The sequence below is a fragment of the Mixophyes fleayi genome, chromosome 2, assembly GCF_038048845.1.
Source record: "Mixophyes fleayi isolate aMixFle1 chromosome 2, aMixFle1.hap1, whole genome shotgun sequence".
NCBI lineage: Eukaryota > Metazoa > Chordata > Amphibia > Anura > Limnodynastidae > Mixophyes > Mixophyes fleayi.
The window spans coordinates 98,615,705-98,643,320 of record NC_134403.1 but is presented as its reverse complement, the minus strand read 5'-3'; the positions used below and the strand labels follow the sequence as shown (position 1 = coordinate 98,643,320).

The window sequence follows — 27,616 nt, the reverse complement described above, 5'->3', positions numbered from 1 at the left end:
CACTTTTTGCATTGAACTAAGGCACTGTTACAAGTGTGTCTATCCGCTTATCCTAGAAGTTTGCGGTGTTTGTATGGTTATCACCTTCCATATTATGCTTTTATATTGTGTATGAAGGAATTTCTGTGTAGTAAAAGCAGATTGTTTGTATTTTGTCTAAGTGGTGGATGAGCAGAACGCACACACAGAAGAACAAGAGAACCGATCCATAGAAGAATACAGGAAAGAGTTAGAAGAGTTTAAAGAAGACGAGAAAGATGAGGATACCAAGGAATTAGATTCTTTATCGGGTAAGTGCCCAGGAATTTTCACAATGTATCATTTGTTAGAGTAAGAAGTGCACATAGTGGATGTACTGTTTGTATATGAATGTAATCTCAGGCAGTTCACTGGATCTTTTGTGTTGATTATGGTTACATGTCTTACTGGGCAGGTTGTACTTGTACTAAATGTTTTGATTTCCATTTATAATTTTGCGTATTGTATAAATGCCTAAACCTAAAATACCAATTGATGCTATGTAAAGTGGCACCTCCTGGTGTTTCTGTATATACTGAGAGAACACAAGACTTCACACTTTCAATGTTCAAGCTGCTTATACAATGAGGCAATGGCAGCCTGAACTGACTGATTAGTGCTCTCTTATGGACTTATAATGCTGTAGGTCCACAAGGCTTCCGGAGCTCCCTCTGTTGTCCATGCGGAACCAGGGTGCACAGTCATTGGTTCTTTAGACACACACGGTTACAGATTACAACTGGCATTATTAGGGCATCCTTTTACACTGGTTAACCATGACATTTCAGTTAGTGCACTAATCGGTGCCTACTGCTTATGAGACTTTAGACCTCCATTGAAACTATTTGATTGATATGTTGGTAGAAATCCATTAAAATGCAAATTTTTATCTACTTGGCTTAAATAGTCATCTTTCAGCATTTTTTGCTTTGTCACTCGTCCAAGTCATTTGCTTTTCAAAAATGGCTTCTTGTTGATGTTTGTCAATAAGCACATATACATTTTATTAAACTAATAATGATTAAGTGCAATTTTTGACATTTTGCACTTTATAACTGAGATTGTGATTAATAATTGGAATGATGTCTTGTGAATTGAGCTACCTGTGCTGTAATGAGAACTACTAGACTGAAGATAAATAAAAATACTTGTAAAATAACTTGTAAATAAGATCTAAAATTTTGCCACTTTATCCTGTGATCTTCATTTAGCCACTCTCTCAGGCAGATTCTTATGCCAGTGTTAAATAACTATTTTATAAGATCAAGGAGTAGATCTATCATGCTGCGGGTTTGAAAAAGTGGAGATGTTGCCAATAGCAACCAATCAGATTCCAGTTGTCATTTATTTAGTAAATTCTGCAAAATGACAACTAGAATCTGACTAGTTGCTACACACAAGGTGTGGAGTGAAGACACAATTACATAAAAGTAACCGACTGCCCAACCCTTTCAGACACTTGAAGCTGTCCAACAATGAAACTGGTGTTCCAGTTTAAAAGTGAAAGAGTTGTTTATATACAGTCTTGTGTGACATTAATAATACATTGCCACCCCTAATATAAATTGTAAGGATATTAGTGGATCATGCGGAGTTTGATCGTAAAGGCAGAAAGATACAGTATTTCTAACGTCAGCCCTGGATAAGAACAGTACAACCCCAGAATATCACATCTGAGATTCCGTAAGCTGTTTCTGTGTATAATCTCATTTCATGTTCTCCCTCTGTGAACGTGCGGTCCTAATACAGCTGAGTTATTAATAATAACACCGCTTGAAAGATGTTGAAAGAGCTGATTCCCATGTATTTGAGCTTGGAACTGTATAAAGCAGAGCCTATGGTAGGTATCTGTGTAGAGAAGTGCTGCCAGTGTCAGCTGGTGTTCCAGGAGGAATAATGAAATATGAATTCGGGTACCTGCAACAAGACATCATTTTCAGTCATTAGGACTCTGGTTTTTATCAGACCATGAACAGCAAAAGGTTATTTTTAATGTATCTTAGCCCCAGGAGTCCCATCTGTCATAATAAAGAGCAGCTGTTATACAGAGTATGCTTGTTTTGTCACGGAGTACAGATGAGGCAGAAGATGGCACGGCCAGATTAGTCCACCGGTTACGTTGAACGGGAATAATAGTTTCAGTGGCTTTAATGCCCTTTCATTCAATTAGCAAATCATGAAACATTTTATATAGTTATTTTATTTTATCCATCAGTTTCATAAAGCAGAGATTTATACCTACTGTAAAGGGAATAAATGCAATATGTGTCAACGTTCTTCTGTCTTGTACTATGCTATTTATATGCAGAAATTGTCTCTAGCAGAGAAATAGTGAGACAAATGTACATCTGCAATTTTGTTGCAGCAGCTCCAGCTTATTACACATATTATCATGAGAAAATTGGTAGAGCACTTTCCAAAAACTTTTGTTTTAAACAAGGCATCTTTAATACACAAGAGGGCAAGTGCCGAATGACAGATCGGTGGCCAAACAGGACAGGCCCATTTCAGCTGGGGTTCAAATTCCTCAATTTTCATTCTTAGATATTACATTCAGGAGCCCACATTACAGCTATACCTAGAGGCAGGTGGAGCAGCTTTGTTTCATACTAACAGCCCCATTCTACAGGAGGGTTATTGTGGCTCCTTCTGTATACATATGTATGTATTGTTTGTATTTGTTATCGTAACTGTTCTTAGCTCTCATATTTTATTACAGAAGCGAGAGAACACTGTATCCTGTTGATACCAGCAGATTCACTAGTAATCCTTTTTGTGCTTTAAGGAAACCACTTAACCAGCAAAGTGCAGAAGGCTGATAGGAAATGTTCTTTTATTATATACTGATGTGAATGAGTTCTCTGTACAGCGCTATGGAATCAGTGGCGCTATATAAATAAATGGTGATGATGATATGACATACAGGCCACAGCGGAGAAAGAATCCTTAGTGTATTTGTAATGTGTTTGTCCCCTCGTCATCTTCTTATACTCTGATGTATGAACCTGTTACTGTTCTATGATGTGAACATGCTGATATATTCCTTGATAATAAAGCCTGTCCATTTCTATCAGTAACAGTGAGAGCAGCTCCGCGTTCTCCAGACAGACGCGCCAGTCGCAGTGCTCACTCTCACACCGGCTCCTTCTCCAGCCCGCCGTTGTCATCTAGCAAGGAGAATCTTCCTGTGTTAAACACTAGAATAATCTGCCCAGGTGAGTAAATAACCTTGTTATATTGTCATTTTCTGATACCTGAATTCGTCCACACGTCTGCTTGTATGTAATGTTTAGTAGTCACATACAGTTGATCTTAAGCAACCCAAGGTCACAGAAGAGGAAATGATCTGACTCTCGGCTTTTGTGAAGATCTGTTTCCTTTTTATGGACTTAAGAAACAAGGTTGGTTGACCTTTGCTTAGACAAAAGTTAACGTTTTTCTAGTCCGTAAAAGTATACAGAGATTCATTGTCACTTGTTATTTCAGCAGACAGTGTGCAATATCTTGTGTTTATTGGGAAGTTAAACAGATTTATTTCAGTATTTAACACCCTTATTAAAGTGCCAGTCATACAAAGTTTATGTTCTTATTGACAAGCTGTTGTATCCTTGTAAGACTGGGCAGGTGCTCCCATAGCTATTATCCACATTATATAATGTGCCTGCACCCTGCCGTTCTGTTACCCAGGTTTCCAGTGACAGTCCAAAAATCACCTTAAGTCAATTTACTTCTCACCCTAATGACGCCCAGCACACAGCTTTTAAATCGAGGGGGGGGGGGGGGGGATATTTTTCCTGAATAATACCCAGACTTTATTTCAAGACCGTATCTCTAAGTATAGGGCACTGTCTGCTATATATGTTTCTACAGGCTTTCTCTTGCTCCAGTCATTGCATGTGGCTCAGCTAATGAACACACTAAGCATCTCTTGACTGCATAAGGAATAGTGATTGGCCATTGCGGCTAAGGGAGACCAGCTGAATTAAACAGCTGCTGCTCTTTGGTTGGAGTACTTTTATAGTGTACTTTAGTATTTCAGTACTTTTAATTACTCCCTAATAAAGCAGTAACAAGAGGTCACTCAGATTTATTTTTGTTATGTGCAATTGTGATGCAGATTTATTTGCCCCAGGCCTATTTACAATAATGTTATAATTGAAGATCAAAAAAGTACTGTTTGCTAAAGATGGGAATGTTGTGGGTTGTTTAATGGCTGTTGGTAATAACTTAAAAGAAAACCTTTTGGGTGGAATTATGTATTACTACGATCACCATGCCCAACAGGCAGAATGAGGGTCTCAGATGAAGGACCCACACAGTTGGGGGAAGTCACCCCTGTAGCACGCCAACACTACATTTTCTGGTGTTGACAACCGGAGAATTCACACACAAATAATGCTGTGTTCTAACACAATTTCTGAGTGGAACGAGCTAGAAAATGACACTGATGCTTGTACCTCCCCTTCTATGCAGTAGCGGGATGAGATTTCCCAAACTGAAAGATCCCAGACATATCGCACCCACAATTCTGCCGTTAGTTAATAGTTAAATGGTTGGGTTACCCTTTTATGAGCCATACGTGGTTACACTGCAATAGGGAAGCCAAAGTTGTTTTCCTAGACTCGCATTACAAATGGGTCTGAGAAGCAATAGACAGGTTGAGAGTTTGTTTTTGGTAACGAGCTTTATTTACCTAATTGGGAGTATGAAAATTTGTGTTGGTAATATTACAATGAAATATAGTAAAATTTAGTTTTTTAATGAATGCAGAATTTGAGTTTAGCGCTTGCGGTAACCTGTATCAACCTTTAGTGAATCTCTTCATATGATTTTATAAGCACAAAGTACTTTTGTATTTGTATTGTTTGATTGCGTTTTTCTTTGTGTACAGTTAATGCTAATGTAGTTAAGGTGAAAGCAATATTGCAATATAATGATTAATAAAATATATAACAATGTTTCGCAAAAAATATACATATATCAAGTAAAACTCTCATCAACACTAACTACCTGTATTTTCTATTGGGAATAGCCCCAGGTAATCTTATTGTGATGACAGTTCCCTGGCAGGAATTGCTGTAAAATGGAGGATCGTGTTAATATGTAGTTATGGCTTTGGATGGTTTTGATTTTTCTTGGACTTTTGTGATTAAATTGCGTTACATACTTTACCAAGCCTCCAGAAAGACTTTCTGCATTAATGTAACTTTCAGATCCAGCTTTTATTTTTTTGTTTAAACTTTGCCGTACATCCATATACACACACAATAGAATCTTCAAATATGTACTGTAATATATATAGATAGATAGATATAGATTTAATTAGTTCTTTTTCTAATGTGCGTTTTTTTTCTTTCTCTAATTGCTACTTGTGCTTATTCCAATAGGCTTGAGAGCTGGATTGGCCGCTTCCATTGCTGGTAGCTCCATCATAAATAAAATGTTGTTGGCAAATATAGATACAATTGGTGCTTCTCCTTTTATTGATCCGGATTCAGACTCTTTGTAAGTTATTATTCTGCTTGCGACATCTATTGAATTCACACTATTGCTCTAAGTGCTGTGTAAAGGAGGACTGTCTGTTGCTGATACCACGTGTGCATCTATTTTCTACAAAGTGGCAGAAGCTATCCATGAGATCACTGGTGACTGCCTCCTCTTTAATATTGCCTTGGTGCTGTTTAAGCACAATCGCTGCTTAATTTTTATAAATGCAAATAACATTGCATATAGAAACTTAAAATAAATATACTGTATATATGCCATCGCTCACTTGTTCAGCAGCAGCAGCTGTACCTGTTTTCTGCATGAGACCAGTAACCCTGTATGCCTCAAGGTCCTATAGTGTGAGCCGTATATAAACTTATATTGGTTTTACTGCCATAGCTCATTTGTTCAGCACCAGACAGGACCCTATTTTCCTCTCGTGTACACATACATAACATGGTTTAGCTAGAAGAAAAGTTACTCCTCCTTTTTTTTTTTTTTTTGCCTTACTTTTCTTAATGAATCAGGCACATACTGTTTGGACTGCCCAAGAAGATCACATAAGAAGTGAAGTTTCTTCAAGTAAACAGGGAATCCATTGTTTCTGATCGGTGGCTAGAGAATGTTGTGCAATGTATTATTTTAGATCCTCTACTTCCCTTATGTCATACATAGTACACATTATAAGTTGTACTAAGTGTTTCTTATTTTAGGGGCAGCCAACATAACCGTCAGTAAACAGGGGTGCTAGACATTTAGAAATGCTTATAATATACTCCTAACATGAAGTTACGGTACATACCTATATTTTTGTAGGCAGGTGTGAGTGTATTGCTTGCAGTTTCCACTTGTTTACCAACAATTTGCTAAATAGTGTTGTTTGTTTTTTTAGTCCATATATGCACAATTCAGAAGTAGCATTTTACAGACAGAGAGAGCAGCTTCTTGTAAGTGGAACAATTAACTTGAATTGAATCCATTACCATCCTCCTGTGGATGCCTCAATCACTCAGCCAAATAAGGAAAAATACAATTTATTATATAAATTCTTAATTCACAGAAGTCTGCCCCTCATCGGTGATCTTTAGTGCAACGTACTCCCATTGGTACTTGTGTGTGTAATGGACAACTACCAACAGTGATATATATTTTTGTATACTTTATCTTGACATGTGCATTATGTATAATGATTCCTCTCCTTTTACCTTAACAGAGAAGGTTATTCCGAAAAATGTGTGATGAACAACTACTTTGGTATCGGTTTAGATGCCAAAATTTCTCTTGAATTTAACAACAAGCGCGAAGAACATCCTGAAAAGTGCAGGTAGTAGGAACGTTCCAACCTTGCATTTCAGTCTGTGTCAGTGCTTTAGGCAACATACAGGTTCTTCTTTTATATGGTAACTTAGTCTTGGTAAATCACTGCAGTTTCCTCAACCTCATATTTTACCAGCAGGAAATAAACATTTACAATCTGAGAAAACGATTGATATTTCTGAAATTATTTGTCTGGTTTTAAAATGTTGAAAATGAAAAAGGTATTTGTTATTATAGATGTAAAGGCACAATTGAGATTTATATATTGACCTTCTAGAATTATCTTTTTTTTATATATATTATGCTGCCATATTAAGTTTTAATGTCACCTCTTTATCTCAGAAGCCGGACTAAAAATATGATGTGGTATGGAGTGCTCGGCACCAAAGAGTTGCTGCAAAGAACCTATAAGAATTTGGAGCAGAAGGTTCAGCTGGAGGTAACCTTACAGTGAGGCAATGTGATATGCTTAAGCTGATTTGCACCATGCATGGCTTCTTACTGATTGGACTTTACTCACCTGGGTTGGCCAGTTACCTTCCTCTGCTCATTAAAGCCACTAGCCTTTCCAAAAGCAGCAGGGAATGCATAGGCACCAAGTGCAATGTGGTCGCTGGTTGGTGCTGTCTGGCTGGATATGTACAGTTTGACCACTTACATGCATGGCCAAATTACTTGTGGAGTCGTCTTGGATAGTTTTAGGGTCCATCCAGTAAGACCGAATAGTGAAACATTCATTGGAAGAATGCTTACACTGTTGAACCTATGGCTATTTTACTGTGTGTTAGGATGCCTGTTTTAAGAATCTGGCCAAGTAATCATAGTTTGCTAAAATACAGATAAATATGTTTGCCCTAAAAATTTTTTTAAAAAAATGAAAAAAAAAAAAATGTTTGCTTAACGCTTGTTTAAACAAGCATGTATACGCCCCAAATAACTTGAGGAATGTTATTTATCCTGTTTGTTGCTCAGCAAGGGGTTAATTTTAGTGGTTAGTTTCCTGGCTGTATGTGTGGCCTGCATATTACATCACATACCTTCTCGTTATGCAAGTCTTTCTTCATGTTCTCTTCATTGTTCTCCATTGTTTTCATCTCCGCAGTGTGATGGACAGTATATCCCCCTTCCAAGCCTCCAGGGTATTGCAGTGTTAAACATTCCTAGCTATGCTGGCGGCACCAATTTCTGGGGTGGAACTAAAGAGGATGATGTAAGTTCAGCAGCACAGAGGAAGCCTCTGTCAGGTTTTGCCTATAAACGGTTTCTTTCCTTTCACTGTCGTATAGAATCTACTCACACGTTCTTTTCCTCATAATATTTTTCTTGTTGGACCAGAAATACACTACAGATTCCAGATATTGTCGCTATTTTAGGCGTGGGAACTTTTGTTTAGCCAGAGCAGGAATCTTGTCGTACGAGAAAAGAAACATTTCCTGGAACCATGTGAAATGAATGGGAGATTACATAGTCAGATAACCGAATGGTGGTGGTCATTCATATTATTTAACACTGTTTTTCCACCTCATCTTTTAGGAGTACTTAAATTCTTATTCAGCTTACAGGGTTGTTGGTTACCGCACACATGTGAAAGTGGCAGCAGAGAGTCCAAACAGGGTCGACAGCAGACCGTATCCCTGGCTATTGCCTGGAATAAGAAGGGTTTTTACTCAGGTCTATGGTCGTCACCATGGGCTAATACCATACTGTCTCACTGAAACAAAGCAACAGGATTATTTGAACCCCCTGATAGAGCCCTCACAGGAACTGTATCAGGAAACAACTGCTGTGAGGGCACAGGTTTCCAGAATTATTTTTTATGTTTGCTTAAAAGCACAACATAAATCGCATTTCATATAACATTGACCTGTTATGATCAGAGTCCCCTTCATCAGGAGCAGTGAGTAAATGGAAAACGTTTTTTCTCTTATTTATTATGACCTACGGTACGTGCTCAGAATTCTTTTTTGCAGCTTCCTCACTGTCCATATTCCACACGGGACTCTGGTATAAGGGACCAGTGACTAGACAGCCCTCTCGGCATCTCTGTATGCAGAGCTAAGTTCCTGATGTCACTAACCACTGTTCTCAATACTAAGCTAAATGTATTCAATATAGCACTTGAATTAAACACATGAAAAAACATCTTTCATAGACGTAACCCATATAGATAGCACATGTAGTGTGCATAGCCCACTCTGAAAATGATCATTTTGCACTATTGCAAAAAGCAATTGCTGAAATATAAATATGAACTGGCATTTTCCAGCAGGCGCTAGCAGTATTTAATATTTCCTATAGTTTGCCCTGCAAAATATTTCCCAGACAATGGCGGAACTACCAATGGGGCCGGCTGCAAGGCAGATGCAGAGGGTTGGGGGCCTCGGTTCTCTCCTCCCTGTGCCAATAGTCTATTTAAAATAAGATCATTAAATTACTTTTACAACAGACAGAGAGGAAAAGAATAAAAAGGAGCAAGCCTGTAATAATATTTACTCTAGTAGTAATTTTATGTAGAGATTTTAGTTTAAGATTAACGATGCACAAATTCACATTTTTCGTTCAATGTTTCAATATTCCTATTATGTATTTACAGACCTGGAGCTCTGTTCTGTTTTTTGAGATCTTAGACCTGTGGCCTTCATTCTCAAATACTTCTTGATTTTATTGATACAATTTCAAGTTGGGCTACAAATAAGATCACTAATAATCTTGCAAATAAAGAGATTGGTTTAATTTCTTTTTTTTTTTTTTTTAAATCTAAAAATGTTTAAATTGTTTTTCAGTTAAATTCAGAATGAAAAGAAAAGCTCTTGATGAATTTGCTGTTTTTTTAAAACTTAATAAGAAAAAAAACATTTATATACCTTAGCAGAGTGGACAAGTTCTTTAAAACCTACTATGACATTCTCTTTTATTTTCAACACTGTGTCCCAACAGTAATGTCTCTAATTAAACATAGCTGTCATATCCGTCCCTAGCCTTTATTGACACACTTGCCAATCCCTTGCACATCACATGTTCTGGACCTCTACATAATGGGAGATTGTCACTTGGCTATGCCTACGATGGCAATAACTTTGTGAGTGGTTGATAGAAGTGACCAGGTGCCAGGAATAGTCTGTGACATGGAGAATGTGTTGGCCTTTCAGTTACAATATTTTTTTTCTTTTTGGGAAAACTAAAAGTTGTATGACTTCAGTAAGCTGAAAATAGTGCCCTCTAATGTCAATTGTTTAAATAGAAACCAACAACTTCCAACATAAATCATTGTAGATAGACGCTTTGTTTGTCATTTTTAAGACGTGATGAGGAAAAAAAGGCATTTTTACCCATGTATACCAATTACAATTTTTAAATTCCTTTTGTTTGTTTGTTTGTTTTTTATTTAACTGGTTTAAGAATATTTTAACCCAAGATTTATAAAAAATAAATAATTGTTTTCTATTAAGCCAAAATCCCTGAGCAGCACCAAATACCCATATTTCAGTGTTGCTATTTCCAAAGAGGGAGGACAACCCTCAATTGTTTGGGTATAAGCAGCAGCTTTAACGAGCGCCCATCTCTTGCATCTTTCCACATTTCTATTAAGCTATGTCCATTCTAGAACTCTGTCAGACTACTATTAAAAATTGCCAAGCAATAAAATATAAAAGTATTTCATATATTATTTTCCCCTTGTTTGGTTGTGTATGGGGAAACACATTTAATTCGGTAATATTTGTGTTTTTCAGATATTCGGTGCTCCCTCATTTGATGATAAGATCTTGGAGGTGGTTGCTGTATTTGGGAGCATGCAGATGGCTGTCTCACGGGTGATCAAGCTTCAACATCACAGAATAGCTCAGGTAATCCTTGTACTGTAACTCGCATGTATATCTCGAGATCAGCTCCAGACTACATCAGCGGTGCATATGTTTGTCATACAACGTCTGTTATGTCACTTTGCAAGAAAAGCTGTGTCTAGGTTTAGATGTATATTGAAGGTTTTCTTCAGTTTAGTGTCCATTCTTATAATCACAAATTCTTTGCAGCATTTGCTGATCTGTAGTGTGGAAGCACAACACTAGTCTTTCTACTTTTCTTTTCCTTGTTTTGCTTTGTTGTTTTGTTGTTTATCTTGTGTTTGTGGTTATCTTGTCAAGATTGATTTCTGCGCTCAGTAAATCAATGTGAGAGTTCTTCTATTTAGCCAGAAGGTATGGCTCTGTCGGCACAATGACTTTCCTGACCAATGTCTGCTCGCAGATGGAATGTACCTGCTTACGGTTCGTACCTTCTTGAAATTTAATTTCTGCCTCTCTCCGTTCCTTTGTACACGGCTTGTAGTATTTTTTTCAAACACTTAAAACAAATGTCAATGGATACTGACTGTTCAGTTTCCATTGAGATCAATAATCACTATGATCAGATCGCTCAAGTTGTGGTCACCAAGTGGGAAAGAAGCTTACCACTGGACTGGAACCACAATTAAATTTCAAGTGGGTACATACCCTTTTCTGTATTTACAGCACAGGGTGTCTCCGCCTAGATTAGACCATATATATTATGCATTTCTTGTTCCCCAGTGTCGTTCGGTGAAGATCACCATACTTGGGGAGGAAGGGGTTCCTGTACAAGTAGATGGAGAAGCTTGGATTCAGCCACCTGGTGTGATTAAAATTGTTCACAAAAACAGGGCTCAGATGTTAACTAGAGACAGGGTAAGTCCAATTAACATAGTTGGGAAATGTGTTCATTATCCTTCATTACGTATGAGTTTCATTAATATTTCAGATCTTTGTGGAAGTTATTGACATTTTCCCTGAAAGTGTTTTTGATTGCAATATCCTCTATTTAAATAATGCATGAATGTAATGAACTTGTTAAAGACGGGAATTTAAAAACAAAAAGTAACATGGTAACATTATGATTCAGCAGTTATCCTCACTTCTGGAAATGGATTGGTATGTGCAAGATTACTTATTGCCTTGGTTTAGAAGTAATTTCAGCACCCTGAGGGTCTAGACCATGCTTTTCTAGTAGATAGCCAGGTAATAACTAGCAGGGCATGCTGGGACTTGTAGTGTCACAAACATCGGAGAGGCAGATATGGGCCAGGCCTGATCTAGACGTTTTAGAAAAATCAAAATGTAGAAATGAAGCTTATTCATTAAAATAGCATATTAATTTGATCAATTTGCTTATGAAACACTCCTTGTGTGGCAAAAAAAAATATTTGTATGGATTTTGGAGAAGCGGTCATGATATTTTAGCTTTTCAGTGTATGATTCCTGCCATTTAATCTGTCGTCAATCATTGTGAGACTGTAATTCATCCCTTCTCCGTGCACTTGTATTGGCTATTTGTCACAATGTGTGCGATGTAATGTCATCTCCTGGCATGGTGGATGTGTGCAGAACTGACATCCTTTATACAGTATTGACTGAAAGTTATAAGATAAAGTGAGTATTCTAAAGAATGATAAAAGTAAATATATGACTGGTCAGTGGAATGTATCACCGTGAGTGACAGCTGAGATAAGCTCAGAGTTGTGGGTTTTCTGTATTGAGAATAAACACTGCTGCACTTCTATAGCAGGTCAAGTAATAGACTGTTGCGTACAGTTTCAGTAGGCACAATAATACTGCAGTGTGGAAAAGCAGGGGATTGTGTTTAGGAAACAGACAGAACGGGTCTATTACATTTGTTTATTACAAAGAAGTCTGCAAAGGTGAACATATCCTTTAATGCATTTTATGGATTTCAAATGCGAACGACCATAGCAAAACAGGGTGAAAATTGTCCACAATTTCTACAAGTTACAGTAGAATTATGAATAGAATTCCTGGATATCATTGGGTAACACATACAGCGATAGATAATGACTCCGGAAATAGGTGCATTTGAATGGTTTCTGATCCTAAAAATTGAATCCCAGCCATTTTAGATACCATCAGTATCTCCAGCTGTTTTGCTGGATATAGAATCAACATTGATAAATCTGAGCTAATGCCAATATCAGGGGCCAAGTATGACACTAGCCTCTGAGACATTGTAACCCTATTTAATATCTCCCCAAATAAGCTCAAATATTTGGAAATGTACCTCCCAGTCAGACTTACTAAATCTTTAGATATATAACCCCCCCCCCCCTCCCTCCAATAGATTAACTCACCTGTGCATGATTAAAGAATCCTGAAAATATGTTGGTAGCCCATGAGGACCGAGTTTGGGCACATCTGGTCTAGATGAACCTGCCGGTTCTTTTCTGCTTAGGATTATCCTTTTCTTTACTCCAGTGTGTTATCACACTTCTGACTTCCTACGGATAAGAGATAGAAAGTGATAGGAGCATGATGCCCAGTGAGATCAGACTTTATCAAACTGGAGTGAGAAGCAAGTCTTTGAAATGGTAATAGTGGCCCATCTGAACCCTAGCGAGGAGTGATATCCACTCTATAATGAATATGGTGTGCTGGATATTATATAAGAGATGGAATGGAAATGTTACGTAACATGTTACGATTGTCCTTTTCTGTACTCCTAATTTTATAACGCTGTATTGGGGTTTTTTTCCCCACCACTTCCATCTCTTCTGCTAATGAGTTAGGCCGTACTTGCCAGCATAAGAGAAGCAAGGGGCGACGAAAGAAGAAATATTTACAATACTTGGTAATATGTTGGCGAGTTGTAATAAAGCTAACGGAAGTCTTCTCTAAAACTTTGCTGAATTACATTCCCATCTTGTCCCCTCATGAAGGTTGCCCACAAGTAGTAAATAACCATTCTTCTCAAACTAAGTTTGGAAACCATGAAACCTGCACCTGTAAGTGTAAGCAGTTTTTTTTTAATGAGTATTATATTCCGTAATTGTTGTTTTGAACCCAATTGTGTTACTAGGTATATGGTTGTAGAAGTATTTGAAATGGCCATGTTTTACTGGGTCATTTTCTGTTAATTCCTATGATTATGAATTATTTTGTTGACAGGCTTTCGAAAACACTTTGAAGTCCTGGGAGGACAAGCAGAAATATGATTCGTGTAAGTCTGTCCTCCGCCTTCACCAGTACTCTCCACAAGCTGTGGACTTGGCTTCAGATGAAGAGGTCGCACTGATTCATCTCTGCTCGCAAGCTGCAGAGGAACTTATTACAAGGTGGGTGACCTCCATATCTGGCTCTATGGAATACACAGAGTTTGAATCATCCACAACTTCAGGCTTCTAGGAATGAAGTATTGACAATTAAAACAAACACTCTACTTTTTTGAAAATTCAATCTTATACTGAAAGTTTTGCTGAATGTCAGGTTTATCAAAAAAAGCTCTATAACTGCTTTACTTACCAAAGTGACTTTTGTTTTGTGTTTTTAGAACAAGTATGATTTGTTAACATACTGAAATGAATATTATTTTTCTTTAGCTTATATAAAGGAAATGAGCCTAAGTATTAAATAATTGCATCACCTAGGAAAGATCTGTTTTACACCATCTGCTGGGTATATGCAGATTCTTCGTTCATTAGTCCCAGTCCCCAACCGTTTACATACTACACTGGCATTCTGTTATTTCCCCAGGTAATGTAATATTGTAATGGAAGGGTGAGGGGAGCACTAGAAATATCCATAACCAGAATCCAAACTGTTTAAGTGAATAGATAAATCTGCTGATAAGCTGCATCTCCCAAATCTAGATAAATGTGTCATTGACCCCAGTGTTTGGGGCTGCCATATATACTTGTATGTCACAAATGGTAAATCCTCTGGAGAACTTGGCTGGTATAGTACAGTGACAATACAAGGTAAGCTGGTGCTGGTCCAAGTCTAAATAACAGTCAGGGCCACCAAGCAGTCCATTTAGCATGCAAATGAGGGAACCACCCTACATTGTCTTCTGTGAGCATTCTAGATATCCCTCTTCATCTCTGGGACCTGGTGTGCCAGACAACTCTTCATTCTGTCTAATACAAGCTCTGCAGAAGTAGGAAAAATGCCTCCTGTTAATGTTGTCTATTTCAATTCACACCTAGATCTCCGTTGTCTGTATAACCTTTCAGATTAGCTTCCTCTCTGTTCAAGAACCTGTAGGTTAGTTACCATCTCCTCAAATTCAGTCTGAGATTGGCTAGAGAACTATGGTATATGGAGCGCAGAGCTGCTGTATTGTATGCTAATCTGGACAAGCAGCTGGTTTTTAACCTAGCTGTGGAATTTGTTGAACAGTTGTATTGTATTATATATTTGTTTTTTTCTGACTTGGGTTTTAGTATTGTCAAAATATATATATATTTCACATCAAATGACAATTAACTTGTTACTATAATGTAATGTATTTACAAGATTTAATTATATAAATCTACATATTTATCACTTTTTTCAGATTTAGCAAGTAATTTGGTCTTTTAACAGCACTCACACTTGGTTATTCTATTGACATGTATACTATATTTGTAGTTGGACTGTATTCATACGTCCCCTTTTCATATACACGTTCTACTGATCATTCTCTAGTGTCCTTGTTTCCTTTCCGTGTACTCTAATTGTAATACTTTGAGGACCTCTTGTGGTGTTATTTAGGCATTGCTTTTTTTAATAAGTTGGCAGTGGGAAATACACAACTTTCTGTTATCTAGATGACTACTACTTTATCTTTCATCCTAATTTTCTCTTTGACTCTCAACCCACCCTCCCTCCTCTTCATCATAAGGCAATGGGCTTTAAATCAAACAGAATGTATAGATGTGTTCACAATATGGAGCATACATTTTCTATAACATTTAATAGACATCAGAAAATAAGAAAATTAGAACTGGGTGCTTGAATAATGTATTGCATTCTACATATGTCAGTAACTTAAGAATATAGTGAATGTGCACACGACTTTGTGAAGGTCTCGATTAGTATTGCATATATGAGTTGATATAATATATACATCACACCAATCTGTAAATCATCATCATCAGCAGCTATTTATATAGCGCCACTAATTCCGCAGCGCTGTACAGAAATCTCGCTCAAGTTCCCTAACATGCACACACAGACTAAGAGAGACTAAGGTTATTTTAATAGCCGTCACTTAACCTACTAGTATGTTTTTGGAGTGTGGGAGCAAACCACAGCGCCGGAGGAAACCCACACAAATATGGGGAGAACATACAAACTCCACACAGATGAGGCCATGGTCGGGAATCAGACTCATGACACCAGTTCTGTGAGGCAGATGTGCTAACCACTAAGCCACCGTGCTTCGTGTAAGCACCACATTTATTATACAGTTAATTGCTTAGGTAGATATCAAATGAAAGCACATGGTGCAACAATTTTGCCAGATACAAAGGAAAAGAGGATGTTGGCATTTACAAAAACTCCTTTATCTTGATAGGTGGAAATGGGCTTAAAAAATAAAAACAGTGTTTGTAGGCGGTAACCATCTTATCTTTGACTGTTTGCTTTCACAAAGTTATGCGTACCATAGAACGCTATGAAATGGTGTCACGTGTTCACGTGCTACGATGTGACCATCAAGTGCTATCATAACTCTTTTGCATGCTGCATCTTTAAAGATTAAGAACTCTTGTGCAATGGAGGAGGAGGGAGTATTTACCACTGTGGCGTTTCTACTCTTGTGAGTGCTGAACTTTTCTAGCTGGAAAAGTACAGCATTCTATTGCTGTGGTCTATTCCCACCTTTAATGGGCACAGATGGGTTTCAGTACTAGTGTTTGTTGATCTTTTTAATATATTAATTTCTATATGTCTTTGCAGGAGTGACTAAGTGTCTATTTCTGTAGTAACGTATATATGTAATACAGCTACTTGTGGCAGTTTTAACGGAAGCCAGGACCCTGATGATTGTTTACCTGTAGCATGAATTTATAGTGTGTGTGTGTGTGTGTATATATATATATATATATATATATATATATATATATATATATATATATATATATATATATATATATATATATATATATATATATATATATATTATAAATGTCTAGTGGCGTGTGTTAGTCTGTCTGTGTGTGTGTGTGTAAAAAATAAAACCAAGCTGCAGCGCCACCTGCTGGGCGGAGTTTTACACTGACCTACTAAATTCTTAGTGTGTGTGGGGAAAAAAATTCAGAAAGGGCTGAAATTTGGTATACTAAGATGTTTTTAATTTGTTAATTGTTAAAAGTGTTTATAAAGATTTTAAAAAAATATATATATATATTTCTTGAAGGAGAAGTGACAGTTGGGAGTGGTTGGTGGTTGCCGGGGGTGACAGTGGGGAGTGGTTGGTGGTTGAGGCCTGGGCTATGGCCCAAATGCATGACAAGAACCTTTTTAACACCTTAAGTAGCTTGATTTGACTAGAATGCATGAGTATCATGCACGGGTTAACTTGTGTGTGTGTATATATATATATATATGTGTGTATGTATGTGTGCGCGTGGGTTTTCTCCGGGTGCTCCGGTTTTCTCCCACACTCCATAAACATACTGGTAGTTTAATTGTCTGCTATCAAATTGACCCTAGTCTGTGTGTGTGTTAGGGAATTTAGATTGTAAGCTCCATTGCGGCAGGGACTGGCGGGTTCTCTGTACAGAGAATTAGTGGTGCTGCATAAATAAATAATGATTGTATGTGTGTGTGTGTATATGTATGTATGTGTGTGTGTATATATATATATATATATATATATATATATATATATATATATATATATATATATATATATATTAGTGTGTGTATATTATTATATAGTGTACACCACTGAGAATTAACCAAGTTGCTTTTACTGATACTTTAGTTACTGTACAGATAGCTACAATAGGTTGGGTATAAAATGTTGACAGTAGGAATGTCAACTTGTTCATTAGGGCGACCGTGTCGGCAGAGAGCATTAAATTAAACTAACAGTACTGTCAGCACCATAGTGAAATAAAAACAACCTTTTTGTTAAATGATTGTAAAGTTTCTTTGTAACAGACGTTTTCTAAGAATACAATGGAAATCTGCTGTTGTAATCCTAATCTAGGATCCACACAGACTTCGGGGAAATAGAAACTGCCTTAAAATAAAGGAGCCTTAAAAATAAGTGAGAATAATTATACTTTTGTTCCTTTATTTTTTTCCCCCCAGAATATGTGAAGCTGCAAAAATCCACAGTTTGCTGGAGCAAGAGCTGGCCCACGCCGTGAACGCCTGCTCACATGCACTAAATAAAGCCAATCCCAGGTTTCCAGAGGTAGGTCATCAACAGCAAACATTAATGCAAAATCGTCACTCATACTTACCTGCAGTGAGTCCTCAGAGCCATGGCCTAATATAAATGGGCATGATTTCAGTGCATCAGGGCCATGACATAATTTGTTCTGAGTTTCCAAATGGGAATGTTAGCACATAGTCATTCATGCTGTCAACAATTATAGGAGCAAACAAACATGTACATAAAAATGGGCTGCACACACTTGTTACAACTGTTGTGTTACTTTTTATATTCATTTTTTGATATTCCTGCTTGAATTTTAGTCCATCTTGTGGGCAGGTTTATATATTCAGATACCAATCAGAGGGATCATCCCGTGTACTGGCAAGAGCATGCCTGCTGTGTGTCCTGTCAACAGATTGTGTGCACCCCTCCACATAAGTGGTACAACCCTAACTACACTCTCAGTATGTCACTTCAGTTTCACGTATATGACTTAGAGCCACTCCCACTATTAATAAAGATATGTTTAATAATTAATATTAAGGCTTCTAAAAAATAAATCCAATAGGTTTTTTTTTTGGTTTTTTTTATTATGTGGCTGTGTCCAGGAGCATGGAAAATAAGTGCATTTTTTATTTATAATATTTCTGTTTAACTTTCATGTCTACATAAGTAGGCTGGTGTGCTTGTAATGCCACTTCTTCTTTTGTGTGTTTATGGGGCCGTATTGCTGGTTATGAAGGGCCCGTTTATAATCTCTTCTCTTTTCTGGGGCCACTATCGCTCCACTGCAGACAGTACTCACTTATGCTGGACTCCATGCTTCTGCCTCTCTCAGGAACTTGTTGCTAACTAGAAGATAACCGTGGCACTGTCTGTTATTATAGCGCTATGATTGTACTTCCTATATTGAAATCCAGCCAATTTGACTGGAAATAGTTTTTTGTTTTTTTTTGTTTTTTTGTTTTCAGTGTTTTGGTTTTTTGTTTTGTAAACCATGACAGCGTAAGGTTACTTTGTGTAATCTGAATTACAGCACCATATTTTAATTATAGAAAAGGGTGCATGGATAGTAAATACAGTACCCTGCTTTATTCCAATGGAAACCAAGTGTAGTTCTTCCCGGATATGTATCACTTGATGAAACACTACATCTACTGCTTATATTAATCTTTATATATTCTAGTAAAACTATGAACAATTATGTGCAATATGCAGTCTATTTCTAGGTGGTCTCTTATCTGTCTATATAACATTTTGTAGGAATTTATAAACAGTCACTTATCTTATCTCTCTGATGTCGGTGATGAGTTGCAAAATCTTAACTATATGAGGACTCTTACATATAGTGACAATACAACAATTCATGCATACAATGTTTACTAAGAGAAGATATATGTACATGTATAAATATGTACTGTCATTCTATTTATACCTGCACTGGTTAGGTAATGTATGATAAATACATTACACCGTGTGCTTAATATTACATGTATTGTGTTACATCTGTAACCTTAGTCTGTTTAATTATGAATCTGTCAATTAAATCTCTCCTGTTTAAAGGGTTGAACACTCATTGGCCTACAAATTCTCCACCAGTGATATTCAGTTTTGACCAGTTATGACAAGTGCACATATGGTAAATTAGTTGGTCAACCAGTAAAGAGAATACTAGATTTTTTTACACAAATAAAGGTGTTCTTTTAAAACCTAATTTATGAAAAATGTCCTTACAATTTGTGAACACATTTGGAATACTTAATACCGTGTTTCCTCTAGAATCTCACTAGGAGCACTGCCATAGAGGTAACAGTGAATGTTAAGGCACTGCACAATGAAACGGAGTCTCTCTTGGTCGGAAGAGTCCCACTGGTAAGATCCTGAAATACTCTGCACGTACTTTCTAAGAACATAGTCAGCAATTGCTTCATTATGAAATGATGTTGAACATGTTCATTATTGTTTTTTTAAGTTTTAAGGCAAGGATTTTAACTATTATATAATTCGTAAGACTGGCTACCAGGTTGGTCCTTGAAAATGTGCCACATCTTCTCCCCATTTTAATCTAGTGCCATAAAGAGTCCCTTGGCCTTAATGTGAATTCAGAGCTTCAACATCAATATATAAATACTTGACAACATATTTTGTTATACAGTCCCTATGGTGCGTATAAATACAGCACAACATTGAGCCCCATGCCCAGTATACCATATTTTAAAATCTTTATGGACAGTATATTATAGACCTTCACATATTTAAAATATAGCCATGCATTAAGACTACCATACAGCTCCCATACCCCCAATATACTGCACAGCTGCCATGCTAGTGTGCAGTACAGCATTAGTGAGCCTTCTCTACATTACAGCTCCAAATTAGAGCACAGCTCCCATTACTCCAGCATAGAGTACAGTACAGAAACCCAGAAGTCACTTCACAAGATGGCACATAGCTGGTGTTTTTCTGTCCACTTTTCTAATGATATACTGTTTTCATTGCAGCAGCTGGAAGCCCATCATGAAGAACTTTTGTCCAATGCACTGCATGATGTGGAAATTGAGTTAACAAAGCTTGTGGAGATTCCGTGGCTATATTATGTCCTACAGCCAGATGAGGAGGAGGTATGTAGACCTAAATCTTTAAGCATTCCAATTAAAAACATTTCTGTAGAGTTAAATGACAGAATTTCTGAAAGATCTAAGACAGCTGTCAGATTAAGCGAAGCTAGATAAAAGGAGGAAAACCACTGGGATTCCTTATTGAAGTTAGGAACCATTAGTAGGCTTCTGGAGGTAGATCGTAGGTGATAAGTGCCAGAGATATAAGAGTCTATTTGGGCAATTCGGTAAAACAGCATTTGAATTAGGAAGTGATCTTTGTAATCTAGACTCCATGGACAGCCAGCACAGATCTGACAACATAGCAGCAAGAAAAAATGGGCAGTTGAATTGTGTAATGTATCAAGCTTGCTATGGTGATTCCGGGGGGGGGGGGCACTTTGGTGAGTTTGAGGGACCATAATCTACATGCCTATAATTGCCATTAGCATTTATTGTGCAATGTGCTTTCTGGACATAGTAATTAGATAGGATTGATTTCTATAGAGCAAGCCTAGTTTGCATATAGTCATCCTGTCATCCACAATTTATTCCAAAGCAAAGTTTTTAAAATCAAGCCATATCCCCAATATTTATATTTGTATGCCGATGTCCAAAAGATTTTTGTGTGTTTTAATCTGTAGATTAGGTAATATTTACGTTGCAAATTTAGCCATTGTCCCAATAACCACTAACATGTATACTGTTTTACCAGTGTTCATTAAGTTTGTTTTGAGTTATCTAATGTTCCACCTGACAGAAATCAGTTTGAAGTACATTTTTAAGGTTAGATATGTATATATTAATAGTTTGGCAATAATAAGCACTGCATATGTTGGGAGAGTAAATGGGTCACGTGTAATGGATCATGGATAGATTGCTTGATTTTATTTCTTTGAAGTAGATATCTCATGAAAGAAATCAGGTGTATTTTTTTTAATGTATTTCACTGTGGCCGGTTATAAGAAGAATGTTGGAATTTCCCATTTCCCTTGCATTATTTCTTCAGCCTGCTACTAATGCTAGAAGATGCTGTCACGGTAGTCCAGAATAATATATGTGGGATTGCAGCTTTAAGAATACAGAATGTGTTTCAATACTAAATAATCACATGTCTGCGTTGCATGCCCTGCTATTGCTAGGATTTTTTTGTGCGCGCTAACCTTAATATTAATAAGTGATATTTTTTTTCTCTTTTCAAACAGGATGCTCCTCTGGAATATACAAAAAGGAACAGTAGAAGCACAGTATTTCGTATAGTGCCAAAGTTTAAAAAGGAGAAGGTTCAAAAGCATAAAACCAGCCCTCAACCTGGTATGTGTCAGCCAGTCCTAGTAGTGTAGAAGCCTATAGCACTGTATACTTATAAAGTCTCTTGTGGTAAAAACAGTACACGTAATGGCAACTCTTTTTACTGGTTTAGCATGTTATTTGTCTTGAGTTGTATTTTACCGTGGAAGTGTAGATTCTACTTATAGATTGATATTATATCCGGCGGCTGCACAGAATCACAGTGATAAAGTTAGTGGATACATTGTGATCAAAGGAGGAGAACAGGTTTCTTTAGCACTTTCAACTTTATGAACAGTAAACTATGGAATTCGGAGAAAAATAATTTCCTGTGTGTGCATTAGGATTTGAATTGAGATCCTTAGAATGTCTCAACAGAGAAATGGAGGAACTTCTAGAGAGGAGGCTGATTTTTTTTATTTTATTTTATTTTTATTTTTTAAAAAAACACCTGGCACGTTCATTGCTGCATTAGTTTTTGCTGTTTCTAAGATTTTGAATCAAGACATTTACATTATTAAACTACGTTTTCACTAGCCTCAAAATTAAAATAAGACATGGGGGCTTGTTGACATTTTAGTAAATGGTGTACATAGTCTATCATTTTATTTGGGCCTTTCTGCTGGAATTTGTTACACCAATACTGGCATGAGTCAGAAGTGGTCACAGAGCTAAACTGTACTGTTCTGTTAATATACTCAGCTAATATATCCAATCCATTTTGTTAATTGGATAATTGTATTACACAGCACAAGACAAATCACTACACCTGCCCGATTCTGATTGGTCACTGAGAGAGAGAAGTCAGTGGCTGCACTATTTTGATGAATCTTGTTTATGCTCATGATTATTAATGTTACACAAATACTCGTACCACACATGTGGTCTCAGTGCAGAATGAAAGACCACAGTCCATTCTCTGTACTAGTTTAAATACAAAGACATACTAAACAGGATAGTTCTGCTAATACTAAATTTTCACTCATTTTCATAAAAAAAAAAAAAAAAACTTTAAATAATAAGGGACTCATTATTTTAAAAGAGAAACCCCAAGCTTAAAATGTAGCATGCTAAACATAAATATGTAGTATGACTTGTGGTGCAGCTTTCCTGACCTGGCCTGGCCGGTCCCTGAAGCCTCAGTCAGTCAGACACCACTATTATTTTTTCTTGCATGTGTCAGGCAGACAGCAGAGTTGTCATTGTCCCTCCCCTGTGAACTTCCATTACTTAGATTATATTAGCATGAGTGGGCTGTTCACTTAGGGGAAGGGGAGGCATCAACAACATACAGCTGCCTGTCTGAAACTGGCAAGTTGTAGCGACACCAGACCATAGAAGGCATTGGGGGTCCTCACAGACCAGAAGAGGATCATAGCACTGGTTTTAGCTTAATATGCTGAATGCCACTCAAAGAAGAACTCGACTCAAAATAAAAGACAAACGTTTTTGGGTTAAGATAGATGTTCTTTATGGCCTGTCCTTACATTTATGTTTATAACATTCGTGATTGAAAAATGTGGACGAACTTGTCCTCTCTTTCCGATTCCACCTAACTGCACTTATTAAGTTGAGGCCACGCTGTAATCGGCCTCCAGGAGTTCAGCCTGTCATGCAAAATTCTGGATCGTTGGGAGACCTATAGTAATGCTACATTTTAAGACGCCAACAAAAAGTGTTTCATATTATAATAGAAGAGTATATGTATAAATAGGTTGTTTTTTTTCTAAATTCCTTGTTTATTGAATATTCATTTAGGTGAGCAGATTTGTGTGGACTAGGAACTTGGCAAAGGATGGACTTTGTATGCAGCCCCAGCCAGTGGTGTTCATAGGATAGGATAAGAGATTATGTTGTCCCTGCTCCCTCCAAACAATTGGTTTAGGACCGCAAGCTTTTTTAGCTCCAGCAGGAATGGAAAAACACTGCTAACTTAAACTGTATCGGCCATTGTTAGAAGACATACCACCACCACCTCCCAAAACACTTCTCCACTTGGAGTACTAATAAGTGTTTTGTGCCCTGTATTGTAAATTGATTGCGATTAAACTGCCATTCGACTATAATACAATACAAGTCCATAAAATGCTGATCCGCAATAACCTTAATACTATAACCAAGCTAACCAGGTACCAGAATACTTAACCTGTCTGCTGTTTGTTTGTTTCTTTTGTAAAACTCTGTTTTAGGCCTGCCTAATAGCAACCTTTTATTCCATTTTGTTCTATTTGTAAATTGGCTTAAATTGTCCATAAGGATGTATATTGCCAGTGTGCATATTATATAACAATGTATTAACAAGAACCCATTTCAGTGTTAAAAGACTGCTCACAGCCTGGGATTATACTTATCAAATCCAAACCTATATTTTATAGTGTAATCTTACAGCCCCCATGGACTCGCTAGAATATATGTTTGTCAGGTACAGTTCTGCCCTATGTAGTTCTCCCAGAACGGGCCACAAATAGACGGCCTTCTGACATGGAAATTGTGCTTTTATATGCTGAACAGCTACCTAAGCTTCATTTTTGTATTTATTTTTTAATATTTCATTAGGTATTACTGAGGACAGATTTCATGCAGCTCAGACTTTAAATGAATGTAATTTCTTACCAAAAGATACGGATTCTCAGTTCTAGCTAACACATTTTATAAAGATAACGAGTATTCTCAGTTCTAGCTAACACATATTATAAAGATAACGAGTATTGATAGTACTATGTTTTAAGCACTTACAAGCGTTCTATCATAAGACCTGAGTGCCTCCTCCCTGCTCTTACTAGTAATGCTGTAATGTGTGTGTGGATAACCTAATATCATAATCTGTATGTCATAACACTGATTTTAATGTTTACAACCTGAGTGAAATATAGAAGAAATTGGTTACTTAAAGTTTGTACAATGCTGTTCTTATTGATGAAATTTTGTAGACTAGATTAATACCTTGCACCACTGATCCTAACTGTAGCGCAAATTCCTTTCACGGAAGGTTTAGTATTGCTAGAAAACATGCTTGGGTGGGAGATGAAGCTGAAAGCACGGCTGCAAAGCAACGAACCCAGTCCTTGTACAGACATTTGTTTGAATTATTGTTGATTTTAACCTGCATGCACAAGAAATCAAACCATAAGATCTGTTAAGGTGATACCTTTTCTCTTTTCCCTTTGCTAGCACTGCATTTCTGTTTTCCACTCTTTGGCCTAACCTATGCTTGTTATGCATTTGTGCATGTACAAATTAAGGGGGTTTTGCTCTTAACTTTGGTAGTTCAAAAATGGGGCACAGATGAAGTTGCAGCTTGGCTGGATCTGCTCAGTATGGGAGAGTACAAAGAAATCTTCATCCGTCATGACATCCGAGGTTCAGAGCTAGTACATCTGGAAAGGCGAGATCTTAAGGTATTTCCTTTGTGCTACTTTTTCCACTCTCTACGTTTTTCCTTCTTGTGGGAATTAAAACCTCTTTCCTGTCCCCCTCTTGTTATGTGCTTGTAGCTTGGCTTAATTGACAATCTCTCTGTAAACTAATGTGCACTGTTCTGTGGCCTGCACTCCCTTGTGTGTTACACTGCAATTGCAGCCTAAAACATCAGCGATATTTACAGCCATCAGTGTGATTTGTACTGAATAATACACTTGTATGTGCTGGCTGTATAAACTAATTTATACAAAACCTGCGTTTTATGCTAAAAAAAACAAAAGCGAAAATTGAGCAATATTTCAGATAAAATGGGATCAGTGTGGAAGGTGGCAAATCAGAATGTTATTGTCTTTTATGTAATGCTTTAATTTAGAGCAAATTTTCTCAATCAAATAATTTATCCCTATTAGGTTATAACTTGACGTTTTCGGCCTTATTCCTGCATTGACATTCTCCTGCATCTCCTGCATCTCATGCGACTGGGGCTGGTTATTACCGATACTGAAGCAACAACCACCATTACACCTTATCCACAGACTACAAATAAGCATTTACATTGCTTGCTTTGAGTAGTACACAGTGAAATAGTAAACTGACTGCTGCTAGATTGGTGAAAAAAACAAAGTCTGTATTCCTGTGGACATCATCTCTGCAGATTAAAGAATACATAAAAAGTAGCACAATGGGTAGTGGTGGTGGCTCTGTTCAGCAAGCTGCAGATCATGTCCTGCTATGTCACTAGATACTACTCACGGGCAGTACTTGGTTACTTTCTTTCATGTTATACGGAGAACCTCATATAACCATAGTTAATGCTGTCCTCATTATAGGCACAGCCTGGCAGAAGTGTCCAGAGGTCATGCCAGGACCAGACATATTTAATATTATCCATGACTGTGTTAGGTGTAGCTTATGTTGATTTCCTGAACCATTAGCTATGGCACACGGCATCTTTTATAGAGTGGCTGATTGGTAGAGAGCTCTTTGAAGGCGGAGCTATTAGACCTGCACACGATACACCCTCTGCCCCCTGCAGTGGGTGATTCTACATCCGCAACAACCAGGAGAATGTTGAGCCACAGCTTCTCCGAACATATTTTGTCTGACGGCTCCGCACAGCGCTGTTGGCTGCTGCACTATTCCCCACTACAGCTACTGCTACGATTTATTGAGATCTATACAAACTTTATATTTAGTTGAGCAATGTCCTCCTTGTTCTTTATTAAGACAATGCTTTTGGTCGTCTGCCTATCGACATTGTACTAGACTACTAGCAATTATACCAGATTTGGTGGGACAGAGGTGCTTAAATACTAGATTTATTTGGAGGTATCTAAAGGAAAGTCTGTCATATTAATATACATATAATTCATAGCAGATGGCAGTGCTTTGTTTTAGACTTAACTCCTGCACTCTGTTTTTTTACTATTAAAATACAAACCTACCTTTTGACATGACACTGCCTATTATTTTGCACTATTGACCAGCATCATAAGTGAGATGCACAGTTCGTCATTGCTGTTTGATAATGCATGTTTGTGGGCTTATAATGGTATATTTACAGAAGTCCACATTGAAGGGTTTTACTCAAACTTTTCTACTTATTGCATAAAGAGTAAAGATGACAAATCTCAAACAAGTGCACAGATATACATAAAAACCCACATATTTTTTTTATTAACCCCTTAATTACAAAGTTAATTTGTCACCTCGTGACCACTCATATCATTGTTTAACCAGCACATAGCAAAAACTCTAAAAATCTGACTCAGTCTTGCTTGGGTGTCAGTGATTTTTATTTTTATTTTAGTTTGTTTTTGTGGAAGGGCTTTCTTTTGGTAGCATTTCTAAATGTTAGGGTTATAAAATATAAACTAGGCAAAAAAAAAAAAATATATGTATATAATAAAAAATGAGTGCACAGGTAGGGGACAATAAAATTGAAAGGCCAATATAAAGTAACTTGATATGACGCTGGACTGCCATGTTTTGGGCAGTACAACCTGGATGTGCCATGGAATGGAGTATGCAGACTTCTAGAATTGTGCAGGGCGGAGGCTACATCGTTCATCCAAAAAAGTTGACAGCGGTGGAAAACGCTGTCTTGGGTATAGTCTCAAAATATGCCATAAATGCTCATTTGGGTTCAAATCTGGTGACTAAGAAGGCCATGATGCCTGGATTACATCCGTGTGATACTTATCAAACCGCTGGGCTACCCCAGTCTGGTAGAGACCCTCAACAGGAAAGAAACGATGCACCATGGGGTGAAGATGATCAGGAAGTGTGCCCCCAGAACATATGGGACCAACAGA

At 37.3% G+C, this 27,616-nt stretch overlaps 1 protein-coding gene across 6 annotated transcripts in view; it reads left to right on the top strand.

The window, feature by feature from the left end:
* DGKH (diacylglycerol kinase eta) overlaps positions 1 to 27,616 on the top strand; it is a 157,285-nt gene that overhangs the window by 120,567 nt on the left and 9,102 nt on the right. For 4 of the 6 annotated variants that reach the window (XM_075199767.1, XM_075199765.1, XM_075199769.1 and 1 more), the window contains 14 exons: positions 162 to 290; positions 3,093 to 3,233; positions 5,406 to 5,523; positions 6,719 to 6,829; positions 7,165 to 7,261; positions 7,925 to 8,032; positions 10,554 to 10,667; positions 11,388 to 11,522; positions 13,791 to 13,957; positions 17,925 to 18,030; positions 19,774 to 19,866; positions 20,496 to 20,615; positions 21,797 to 21,905; positions 25,149 to 25,279. In XM_075199767.1, the coding sequence (XP_075055868.1) occupies positions 162 to 290; positions 3,093 to 3,233; positions 5,406 to 5,523; positions 6,719 to 6,829; positions 7,165 to 7,261; positions 7,925 to 8,032; positions 10,554 to 10,667; positions 11,388 to 11,522; positions 13,791 to 13,957; positions 17,925 to 18,030; positions 19,774 to 19,866; positions 20,496 to 20,615; positions 21,797 to 21,905; positions 25,149 to 25,279 (1,679 nt within the window). The remainder of the gene's footprint in view (positions 1 to 161; positions 291 to 3,092; positions 3,234 to 5,405; positions 5,524 to 6,718; positions 6,830 to 7,164; positions 7,262 to 7,924; positions 8,033 to 10,553; positions 10,668 to 11,387; positions 11,523 to 13,790; positions 13,958 to 17,924; positions 18,031 to 19,773; positions 19,867 to 20,495; positions 20,616 to 21,796; positions 21,906 to 25,148; positions 25,280 to 27,616) is intronic. The other 2 variants (XM_075199766.1, XM_075199768.1) reach the window with 2 other exon arrangements.